Below are 12,012 nucleotides of genomic sequence, written 5' to 3'. Positions count from 1 at the left end.
TCATGCGGAAGCGGCTTTAGCTTCTCAGTGCTGTGCTTTAACCCGCTGCGCCACCAGGGAGGGCCCTAAAGATTTATTTTTTTATGCAGACAGAACTGGGGTACAGGCCAGAGATGTGGAAGGGTGAGAGGATTCACCAGACATGAGTGGGGAGCAGAACAGGCAGATTACTGAAACCTACTGCTGAAGGGAGTAGCGGGGAGACAGGAGAGGTCTGCTGTGCCCTGTGGGTCACCTCCCTGGCTTGGGGATTGAACCCTTGCTGCAGTGGCTGCGGACAGCCTCATAGTTTGAGACTAACCCTTTGTGCCATCAGGGAGGCCCAAGTTGAAGTACGTTTTCAGTGTTGTTGATCCCCTAAGGGCGTGGTCAGTCGGATTTGCTAACTCTGGGCCACCATAGAGGAGAGGCTGGGCCAGTTACGCTTGGCTAACACTGCTCCTTTTGTCACTGGCCTCAGGACAGGCTGGACTGTGCTTCCTCATCATATTGAGGAGCTAACACAACCCTAGTGCTCTACGTAATGCTGGAGTGTCCGGTTCTTCTGGATATACAGTGCAGACAGGATCTTAGTGCTGCACTGTGTACAAGTTGCCCTGGACACTGGGGTTCCACTTGACGGGGGGGTGATAGGAAAAGAGTTGCAAAGAACAATCTTTCTCAGGCATCCACCCACTGTTCAGTCTGTTTCTGCAGTTTAGATACCCCTGCCCACCCCACCCTTTTCCCCCAGGGCACCACAGAGGAGAAGACTGGCCTGTGCTGTGGCCCCGACTTGGAAGGCTTTATTTACAGTCTGGTTTTAGAGGCAGAAAGATGCATTTCTGTTTAGACCCCATGGCCAAAATAAAACTATATACGATAGAGTGGTGGGATATAGATGCTATTGCATGTGTACATGGTGAAATACTACTCAATTATAAATAAGAAAATGAAGTCTTAATGTTTGTGACAACCTGGATGGAACTGCAAGGGATAATATAAGTCAACTAAAAAGAAACATGGAGGAACAAAGTAAAGGAGCTGACAAAACTAAGGCCATAGAAATCCTAGAATCAGATTGTAAAGTAAGGGTACCAGAAGGGCTGGGGGTGGGGGTGGGGGGAGTGGAGGCCCCATGGACTGTGATGGGGGTTTATGGGCGCTCTGCTGGTGGGCGTGGCGTGGAAGCATACATCCGAGGGGGGTGGATTTATACCCTTAACTCAAAAGCAAGCAGTGTTGTTGTCAACTAACGTTATTTCAATAAAAAAAGACAAAGGAAAATGGTAGAGATTTCCTAAAAACCTTCCCTGTTTTTTCTCTTTTAATTAGAAAAACTTTCATCCAGTTCCAAATGTGGACTCTACATACCTGGAGTCTTTGTTTCTGTCCTGTCCACGGGGAGTTATACCTTTTCAGGCAGGTTCCAGCAGCTACGAACTGAGCTTCCAAGGTGAGATTTGAGCCTAAAGTTGGGCTCTGATACGCATGCATGCACACACGCATGCACACATGGAAGAAAAAAAATAACTGGGCATGCAGTTTTTATTTTATTTTTTATTTTTGTGGAAGCCTTATCTATACGTTAAATGGAAATAACATAGAGGATTAGCCTGTGCCTCAGTTGAGGACTGACAAAACCAATTAAGATATTAAACTGCAATGGAATACTAGGCTGCTGTTAAAAATGTTGGTTATGAAAACTAAGTGGGAAAGCAAAATTTGACATTACTGTGAAAAAGGCAAAAACCTACATTTATGTTCTTATACTATTCTCTTTGTATGTTATACTTACAATGATAATGTTAATTTCGTGTGCATGAATAGCAAAGAATCTCAATGGATCAAGATTAGCAGGCAACAGAGAAAAATCTTCTGTTGGTTGGTGAGATGAAAAAAATACTTAAAATTAAAAAAAAGTTTATTTGGTGGTTTTCTGCTTGGCAGTTGAAGGGGGTGGAGAAGTGAAGATAATCAGTGTACTTTGAAATTCTGGAGCAATTTGATCAATCCTGTTGTTTACTTGGTTCATAGAAGTCAGTGTGGAGAAGTGTAGCGTGTTCCAGATTGTTTTTCTCAATGTCCTATAATCTCTCACTCACTAAACTTGTATTGTGGTGCCAGGCACTGTTCCTGGTGCTGGCAAACCAGACAACATCATAATGGGCTAATAGCGATGTGGGGGTAAGAGGGATGGAATGATGTGTGACGAAGCAGGAGAGGATGAAGGAGTATGGGAGCTGTCTCCCCTCAGGAGGGAACTTTGGAAATGCAGCGGGAGTTTGCCTGCAACAAGGAGGGTCTTCAGAAGAAGGGCTATCCTGAAGCTGTGAGCACTGACAAGCTTGAGGTGTCAGAACAGCAAAAATCTGAGGGATGAGAACATACAGGCGCTTGGGTGGGTGATTAGCTGGAAACCACAAGAAGGTTTTGAACAGAGCCGTGCCATGATCTGAGTTGCTCTTTTAGTTGGTTGGTTGTTTTGTTTTATATCAACTATATTGGGGCACATTTGCTATAATAAAGCACTTCCATTTTTGCTGGGTTGTGGATGAACGGAAGAGGATCCTAAGTTACAGAATATTTCCCTCAATCCAAAAAGTTTGTGTCCCTCTGCAGTCACCCCCACACCAACCTCACCCCCACACCAACTGATTTAGTTTCTGTCCCTTCAAATGAGTTTTATGCATTCTAGAGCTTCACATGCTGCATATGACTGGCTGACTTTCCCTCCGAGTACTTTGGTGAATTTGACCTGCTCCATTTGCAAGTTTAAGATGTACAGTGTAGTACTTTGATATTTATATATTGTGATATGATTGCCATTTAAGCCATATTCATCACAATACAACATTGAGACTCCATATTGTTTTTCAAAATAATATTTTTAAGATTCATCTATGCTGCTGCATGATTACCAGTCCCTTTTAATTGCTGGGTGATATTCCACTGTATGGCTATACTATGGTTTGTTTATTTATCTGTTGATGTATAGTTGGGTTGGTCTTACTTTTTGATTATTGTAATAATGCTACTGGAGACATTAAAATGTGAGTCTTTGTGTGAATATAGGTTTCATTTGGAGCGATCATCCAGGAGTAAATTGTTGGATCACATTAGTGTGAATATGGAAATTTGTAAGAACCTGCCTGTTTTCCAAAGTAGATGTGCGCATTGAGACATTGGCTAGCCATGTGCTGTGGCCAGTAACTCTTTAACGAGTTCAGTCTGGATGCCCTTAGCTCTGCAGAGTTGAAAATGACCTTTCACCTTTGCTGTAGGGAAAAAAACTTTCAAGTTACAACTAGTATCTTCTAGCCTATGTCAGTGATATCTGGTTTAGGGGATTTTAAAGGGATGATACTTTGTTATCTGACTGACCTGCTCTTTACCATCAGACTTTTGTTAGCATTTAGATTGCTTGCTGAATGTTTATTTTCCTGTTTGTTTTTTGGATCTTATAAAAGGACATTGATTTTTTTTTTCTTTTAGCATGAGTAAATTCCATCCAAAGGAATTTTGCTGTTCATCTATGTACAATTCAGTCACAAATGTCTACTATATCACTAGCCTTTGAAAATAACAATAAATCATTTTCTAGGACTAATTTTTGATTCTTAGTTGTTTTCTTTTTTCCATCTAAAGGGATGATTCAGACAAATGTAACTTCCAGGACCCAAAAGGTGGTCATCAGAAGACCCACATTTGTGTCTTCCTTGGATGTGGAGCGGCTTAAACATAGATCAGAGTAAGTTATGCAGCGCTGCTTACGTTCACACTGATCTCGTCAAATCACGCACGTCCTTGGACCATTTGCATGAATTGTTCCAGCTTGCATTACACCGTGGCTTCTTTTAGTGTTGTCTGACTATGGTGCTGTCCTGGTGGCATGGTGTGAGTGCGGGAGAGCTGTCCTTTCCTCTCACTCCCAGGGCAGTTTGGCAAGCCCTCAAACACGCTGGACCCGCACTTCTTTGGTGTGAATGACTGGATTCATGGGGTGTGCCTAGGGAATCAGCAACTGCACAATGGCTGGGTTCCTTTTGCTGTGGATTGTTCTTTGTTCCTTTCATTTTGCTGAGTGAAAATACAGGGGGTGGGATGCAGAGAAAGAAATGAGAGAAGAAAGGCATGAGACAGTGGTCTGAGCAAGGCCGCTGGAGATAAAGTTGATTAGAGGGAATTTTAAAAGGATTCATGCTTTCAATGTAACCCTCCTCTGTCTGCAAATGAGATTCAGTAAAATCTACATTGTTCATGAACTTTGTGTGTTTTTTTTGGGGGGGGAGCGGGTGAGGTGTGATTATGTAAAGCAGTTTTCAAAGCAGGTATAACATCAAGGTTACCTCATTAGTGTCTTTGGGTAGTACCAGTTAAGGCATCTCGCCATGAAGGATAAACATGGTGTAATATAGAAAATGACGTCTTGTGAGATTCCAAGGATGGGAACTGAATTATAACCCGGGGCCTCAGGAATGGCAGTTGGTTCTAATTCTGCCTTAAAACCTGGCCTCCTGACCCACCCACTGCTCCCCTCAGCAGTGTACTTCGTTGATCTGCCTGTTCTGCTCCCCACTCTGTCTCAGGTGAAGTTGTTCACCACCCCTGAGTCTCTGGCCTGTACCCCAGTTCTGTATGCACAAAATAAATAAATCTTTAAAAATTAAAAAAAAAAAATAAAACCTGGCCGCTTGGGCTCCCAGATCCTTTCTAGGACCTGGATCCTGGATCTGCATCTTAGTTCATCTTCTTTCCTCGCCTCATGAACAATCCTGCATCCCCTTGTCTATGAAATGGGCTTAATAGTAGTTTCATCAAAGTGGCTTACTGACTACATTTAAGGTGTAGTCAATAAGGTGTAGTCAACGTGACCAGCACATTGGGGTTCAGTATTGTTAGTGACTCTTATTTTTATTCGTTTGATATCAACAGACTCAGTGACCATGTTTGTCTGTCTATCTAGCTGTGTATCCCATCCATCCACCCAACCCAACCCAACCCAACCCAACCTAACCCAACCCATCCATCTCTAATACTTGACAATTTGAACCTCAGGGCTGCAATCTTCCTACCCTTCACTTTGCCCAATGCCCCATGGTCTCAACTTCTCTGAATTTCTTGATGTAAGCTCCCAAGAATTAGAATCTGACTGTGCTCTTATTGGTCTCTTCATGTCTTTTAGAATCAAGTTAATATCACAGGGTTGGAGGGAGGGGTCCGTTTCCTGCCTGTAGGCGCTACATTCACTCCGAGTGGAGGGGACTTTCTGAGGAACTGCCACAGTGGTGGAAGGCAGTGGGTGGGGAAGAAGGAGGAACTGGAGGGCAGCGGGAGATGTGGTTTTCACTCAGGCAACTAATCAGACCATCGTAGCAACTTTTACTCACTAAAATGGTTCTGGTAAGAGGTTTTGGCGATATTTTTGTCATTTTTTAAAAAGGAATAAAACTAGATATATCTTTAAAAATCTGAGTTCTGACTTTTGAACAACTCTCATACTCTCATTGTCAGAAGACCATATATGTATCTACTTTATTTTTTTTTAAGATTTATTTTATTTGTTTATATATATATATATATATATATAAGAGCTGGGGTGTAGACCAGGGTGGGGATGAGAGAATTCACTAGAGAGAGTGGGGAGCACACCAGGTAGATCCACTGAAACCCACTGCTAAAGGGAGCAGCGGGTGAGACAGGAGCGGTCTGCTGTGCCATGTGGGTCAGCTCTTTGGCTGGGGATTGAACTCATACTGCAGTGGCTGTGGCTGGCTTCATAGTGCTGCACTCCAACCCCTGCGCCACCCGAGATGCCCAGAATCTACTTTCTTGTCTCCAAGCTGGGGGGGTTCTTTCTGTGTCTACGTATTAGGCTCTCGGAAGAGTCATGACACATTTTGCCTATGTTTTTCAAAGAAAAGTATATCATGACTTTTCTGACACCCTGGTATTTCCAAGGGAAAACATTAGCTGATGACACTTCCAAATATCTCATGCCATCGATCCATTTTCTGGCTTACAGATTTCACAGCTGCCTCATGCTTTTCCATTTGCTCTTCTCCTTCTCTGGGAACTTTCTTCCATCACTTATGAATCCAGACTCTTCTGCATCCCATTTCCAGTGCCTTCTCCCATACTAATTTCTCTGGTGACTCCCTCCAGGCCCCCTGCCCTTTGCCCTCCAGCAACAGTTTGTAAGTTTCTTACCTATTTACCCTCATGGCAATTACCCCGAACTCTCTCCTAGCATAATCCTTCCATCCCAACATAATTATCATTACTTCAGAGCTCTCAAAAATGTTTACATAGGATGTTCCCTGGTGGCACGATAGGTTAAAGCATTGTGACGCTTATTACAGCCACTGCAACATGAGTTTGATCCCCAGTCAGAGTGGTGACCCCACACGGCGCAGCAGACCTCTCCTGGCCCACCCGCTGCTCCCCTCAGCAGTGTGCTTTGGTCGATCTTCCTGTTCTGCTCCCCACTCTGTCTCTGGTGAATCCTCTCACCCCCTGCACTTCTGGCCTGTACTCCAGTTCTTGTATGCTTAAATAAATATTTCAAAAAATGTTTTGCATAATGAGTAGGTATCTAGCTTTACTGAAGAGATAGCTAAATGGGTAAGTGAAAAAAAGCAATCAAGACTATGGTGATGGCACATGGGTGACTTGGTGATGGGAAACCCATGGGGATTACAATTGAGATTTTAAAAAAAATGCACAAAATGATGTAAAAATAAACTATTAAATATTAAAAAAAAAGCAATCGAGAAACCTGTGCAGTTGGAGGTTTGTAAAGGCCAGCTTTCTTCCTGATACCACCGATGCAGGAAGACACACCTGTTTTAGGACAGAATAAGAGCTGAGCACTCTTCTGAGGAGTCGGAAAGTGAACTGGAGCTCACCTCACTGCTGGGCACCTTGCAACAGGTGTATCTGTTCTACTCTGTACAAATCCAATCTGGAGGAAATCGGAGCCTTGAGGACAGAAGTACTGGCACCTAGAAGCTCTCCTCTGAAAGAATTTTCATTTTGTGCAAGGATGGCTTAAAAGTATTTTTTCCTTAAAGCATTTTCTTAATTTCAAATTTTCATTATGGAAAATTTCAAGCTTACAGTAGATAAAACTTGTACACTAAGCCTCGAAGTATGTGTTCACGGAGGGATCGTGTCGAGAGCCCCCACATGTAGGGTTGTCCTGAAATACATTTCACTCTGGACCTTAAAATTTAAATGTTTATTATTTGACACTGACTGCTAGTGCATTAGGACTTTGGAGACTGAACAGAACTATCAAAGGAATCAATGCTTTTGCATTTTAAAGCAAGAGGGAAGGCCCAGTTAATTAACTTACCAAATCATGAATAATTAATGCACAAAAACACATGATCATTGGTATAGTCACCTGCAATAGGAAGGAATGTAGTAAGAGAAAAATTTGTCTGAAATACCTTGACTACTAATGATTGCAAGTTTAGTCAGGAAGCCCCAGGCTTGCAAGACACAGGGAGCCCTGAGAATGTCCTGCTTTTATTTGTAGCCATTTGCCAGTGAACATCAATCCAGAGCCAGTTCGGAGGGCCCCCAGCCTCCTGACGACCCTATCGGAGCCTTCTCATCAGAGGAGCACGGGTCTCCCGCCCTCCAGTGGATTTGAGGTACTGGGAAAAAATACCTGGCTGCAGACGTGTGCCTTTGTATGGATGAATTGCTCCTACAGTGCTAAATTTGAGGTTCAGAGGTCACCCAATTTCTGTCCTGATGTCACTTTCCCAGAGAACAGCTGCCCTCACTGGACGCCTCCTGTGTCCACAGGCCAGTCACCCATGATCTCATTTGGGTGACCTTCTGCAGGAGATAATATCTCTTTAGACTAGACACTGGGCCCCAGAGGAAAAGGAAGTTCATGTTCATGAGCGGGAGTCAGCGTCAAACTGTGTCTCCGTTCACCTCACCTGCCTGGCGCCAGACCCAGGCCAGGCTGGTCCTCTCCACCACCCTCTTCAGCGCTGGGTGTGGCCCGGCTACTCTGGCTCCATGGATAATGCCATTGCCTTTGTCTATGGACTGACTTCAAGCCAGGAACTCACTGGACTAAATCAGATGCCTGCTGGGTTGGGTGGGGATAAGGCCTTGGAAGGCATTTCCCTTGGCTTTTTGTTATATGTGGTAAGCCAGCCTGGACAGATGGGCCTAAGGCCATGTTCAGTATTGGAATGAGCTGCCAGCTGTGGACATCGTAAACCAGCTTATCTGGGCCCTCCCTGGTGGCGCAGCGGGTTAAAGCACAGCACTAAGAAGCTAAAGCCGCCTTAGCATGAGTTCGATCCCCGCCCCAGAGGTGACCACATGGCAGACCTCTCCTGACCTGCCCGCTGCTCCCCTCAGCAGTGGATTTCAGTCCATCTTCCTGTTCTGCTCCCCGCCCTGTCTCTGGTGAATCCTCTCGCCACAACATCCTTCCCACCTCTGGCCAATACCCAGTTCTTCATACATAAATAAATACATTTTTTAAACTAATGTTTTCTGTGTAACACTTATGCATTTAACTTATTTTTATTATTATTTTTTAGTTATTAGAGGTCAATAGCCAGACTTCGGAATATGCCAATGTAAGGGAGCGTTTTAAAGCTTCTATGAAGAATTTCAAGATTGAAAAGATAAAGAAGATCCAGAATAGGAAGCTTTTAAATTCTTTTGAAAGGTTAGTGGCTACATTATCAGGTTTCCTTACATAATGCTGAAAAGACTAGTTGGGATCTAGCCTTCAAGTTTTGTATTTACCAGTTTATTTCGGTGAAGTAATTTCTAGAAGCTCTCGTTGCTTTTTCTTTGTTCAAAGTCGAGCATCTCTTTTTCAAGCTTTAGTTTTACAATTCACTGTTTCCTGTGTCTATTGTTAAAAAGTTTTCACAAATTTAGTTTTTATAACTGTCATCTAATGGTCAGTAACTCCATAATGCAATGCGATAGAATAAAAATTTAAGACAGTTACACTTCAGTTGGCATTTATATTCACCAGCGTGGGAGAGGAATGTTCCAGTACTGAGCCTCTTTTCTCCTTCATTAGGAAGAAAATGAACATGTTGAAGAATGATGAAGAAATCCTATTTTTTGCAGCAAGCCGTGCCCACGTGGCCATGATCTGTGCGAATAATTTTGACTGGATTGTCCTTGGCACTCATGAGAACAAATATGGAAAAGGTTTGTATTGGGGTGGGCTCACCAGGAGTCAAACGTCGAGGTTGATGTGTGCTTCCTCTGGAGGGATGAGCCTTTACTAGGTGTTCGCCAGCTCTAGCAGGCTGCCACTGCCCTGGAGAGATTAGAGATGTGGTTTAACCCTAAGTGACCCAAATTAGAGAAGAACATTGACAAGGGACTTGGTTGTTGCACCTTAGCCTTGGTCCTGTCTTCAGTTTATTTTGGGGAGAGGGACCAAAGGGTCTCCCACGTGCCCAAAAACTACCCCACCTGTAGGCTACATTGTTGTCCACCACTACTCATTTCTGGCCATGCTTCTCTCTGGCCTGTGTCCATCCCTGGAAGCCACCTGATGTCATTTCCTTGTGTTCTGTTCAAAGAGGAGCAAAGAGGGCCTCCCTGGTGGCACAGCAGGTTGAAGCACAGTGCTACAAAGCTGTCCCCAGCCACTGTAGCATAAGTTCGATCCCTGGCCAGGGACTGACCTACATGGTACAGCAGACCTCTCCTCTCTCACTTGGTGCCCCCCTCAGTAGTGGATTTCAGTAGATCTGCCTGTTCTGCTCCCCACTCTGTCTCTGGTACATTCGCTCAACCCCTGCACCCCAGTTCTTGTATGCATAAATAAATCTTTAAAAAAAAAAACAAGAGGGGCCCTCCCTGGTGGCGCAGCGGGTTAAAGCACTGCACTAAGAAACTTAAGCCACTTCCGCATGAGTTCGATCCCGGCCTGCCCCGGAGGAGATCCACATGGCGAGGCAGACCTCTCCTGACCCGCCGGCTGCTCCCCTCAGCAGTGTACTTCGTCGATCTGCCTGTTCTGCTCCCCACTCTGTCTCTGGTGAATCCTCTCACCCTCCGCACCTCTGGCCTGTACCCCAGTTCTGTATGAATAAATAAATCTTTAAAAAAAAAAAAAAACAAGAAAAAAAAACAAAGGAGGAAAGAGGCATCTACCCATTTCAGGGCATACAGGGGAATGAGGTAGCCTTATGCTTCTAAATATCTTCATGCCACTTTTTTTTTTTTTTTTTTTAAGAAACAGATTTTATGTATACAGAAATGGGATACAGGCCAGAGGTGCAGGTGTGGCGAGAGGATTCACTAGAGACAAAGTAGGGAATGGAACAAGTAGATCGACAAAGTACACTTCTGAGGGGAGCAGCAGGTGAGACAGGAGAGGTCTGCTGTGCCATGCGGGTCACCTTTGGGGCAGGGAACAGACTCACACTGAAGCTGCTACTACTTGGCTTAGCTTCACAATGCAGCGCTCCAACCTGCTGCGCCACCAGGGAGGGTCCCATGCCACTCTTTAAAAAAAAAAAAAGATTTATTTATTTGTGCATATAAGAGCAGGCATGTAGGTCAGTGGTAGGAGGTGGTGAGAGGATTTACCAGAGACAGAGTGAGGAGCAGACTGACTGAAATCCACTGCTGAGGGGAGCAGTGGGGAGACAGGAGTAGTCTGCTGCGCCATGTGGATCAGCTCCCTGGCTAGGATTGAACTTGTGTTGCAGTAGCTGTGGAGAGCGTCATAGCATTGCACCTTAACCCTTTGTGCTACGAGAGAGGCCCCTTCATGCCACTCTTAAAAAAGCTAATGAACAAATGAGTGAATTGCATATCTTAAAGGAACAAATAAGATTTTATCACAGTCTCAAAGTGGTCCCAACTCACGTCCCTCTTAAGCAAGAAGCCAGGCAGTCAGTCAGTCAACAAGTACTTTGGAGTGTTGGGTGCCGGGGGACAGGTGTGAACAAGTTAGATCCTCCCAATTATTTCACATAATTAATGAAATGATCATCAGTCTGACTCCTATAGAGGAACAGGCCCTTACCTGGTTGGAGAGGTGTCCCCAAGAAAGGAATCTGGGGGTATTCACCTGCCTGTGGAATTAGCATGTAGAGTCCGAGACAATGGTGAAGAATTTATGGCCACACAGTGGAACTTGGATTTGACCCTATAGATGTAGGAAGGAAGCCAATGATGGTTTTAAGATGGGGGGAGTGAGAATTTCACAAGTTTATTAAGTTAAAATGAATCACTAAAACTTGCCTGCAAATGTTTGGAGGAAGTGTGGTAATCATCTTGAGTGAAATAACACATGTGAAATCTGAACCCTTCAGCTTCTCAGGAGAGTCAAGTCAGGACTCAAATATTTACCTAGAAAGTGGAAATCCATATGTGTTCCTCATTTTTGATCAAGATGCTAAGTGCCTGGAAAGAAACAAAAATGTTCTATTGGAAGAGGATATGTCTATTTAGAAAACTCGAGAATCTCCAGAGACCTGATCGTATCTAATTGTACGACATACCTTTCTTTATATTAATTCTTAACCCTTCTGATTATTTCTAGGAAATTACTTCACAAAGGATGCCATCTCTTCCCATAAAAATTACCCATTTGACCCCAAGAACATCGTCATGTTTGTAGCCCGAGTCTTGGTTGGAAATTTCACCGAAGGAAATAAGGTGTACACGTCCTGTCCTCTCCCCTATGACAGCTGTGTGGATACGAGGGTGAATCCCTCCACTTTTGTCATTTTTGACAAAGATCAGATTTACCCACAATATGTCATCGAATATACCGAAATAGACAAAGGTTGTGTGATTAGTTAGAAATGCTCAGTATGGGTCCTGCTGTGGTTCCAGAGACCAGTCAGCCTTTCTATTTCCTCGTCAATTGATCAACTTTCTCCCATCAGGGGTTCCCAGACTTCACTGCCCAGTTAGGAAACTTTTCAAAATTCTGGTGTCCAGCTTGCACCTCCAGGTATTGATTCATTTCAAAATTTAAAAATTTGTACTTCTGGGGTATGATGTAGG

At 44.0% G+C, this 12,012-nt stretch overlaps 1 protein-coding gene across 1 annotated transcript in view; it reads left to right on the top strand.

Annotated features, from left to right (window-relative positions):
• Nucleotides 1–12,006, top strand: part of ZC3HAV1 (zinc finger CCCH-type, antiviral 1) — a 37,587-nt gene extending 25,581 nt beyond the window's left edge. The window contains exons 7-13 of the mRNA XM_004677207.2: nucleotides 317–332; nucleotides 1,315–1,435; nucleotides 3,628–3,730; nucleotides 7,523–7,640; nucleotides 8,556–8,686; nucleotides 9,053–9,186; nucleotides 11,543–12,006. Of these exons, the coding sequence (XP_004677264.1) occupies nucleotides 317–332; nucleotides 1,315–1,435; nucleotides 3,628–3,730; nucleotides 7,523–7,640; nucleotides 8,556–8,686; nucleotides 9,053–9,186; nucleotides 11,543–11,805 (886 nt within the window). The 3' untranslated portion in view covers nucleotides 11,806–12,006. The remainder of the gene's footprint in view (nucleotides 1–316; nucleotides 333–1,314; nucleotides 1,436–3,627; nucleotides 3,731–7,522; nucleotides 7,641–8,555; nucleotides 8,687–9,052; nucleotides 9,187–11,542) is intronic.
• The last annotated feature ends 6 nt before the right edge of the window (nucleotides 12,007–12,012 follow it).

The sequence above is a fragment of the Condylura cristata genome, unplaced genomic scaffold, assembly GCF_000260355.1.
Source record: "Condylura cristata isolate star-nosed mole 26May11 unplaced genomic scaffold, ConCri1.0 scaffold00005, whole genome shotgun sequence".
Classification (NCBI taxonomy): Eukaryota; Metazoa; Chordata; class Mammalia; order Eulipotyphla; family Talpidae; genus Condylura; species Condylura cristata.
The sequence above is the reverse complement of the archived record's forward strand: the minus strand, read 5'-3'. Positions and strand labels throughout refer to the sequence as shown.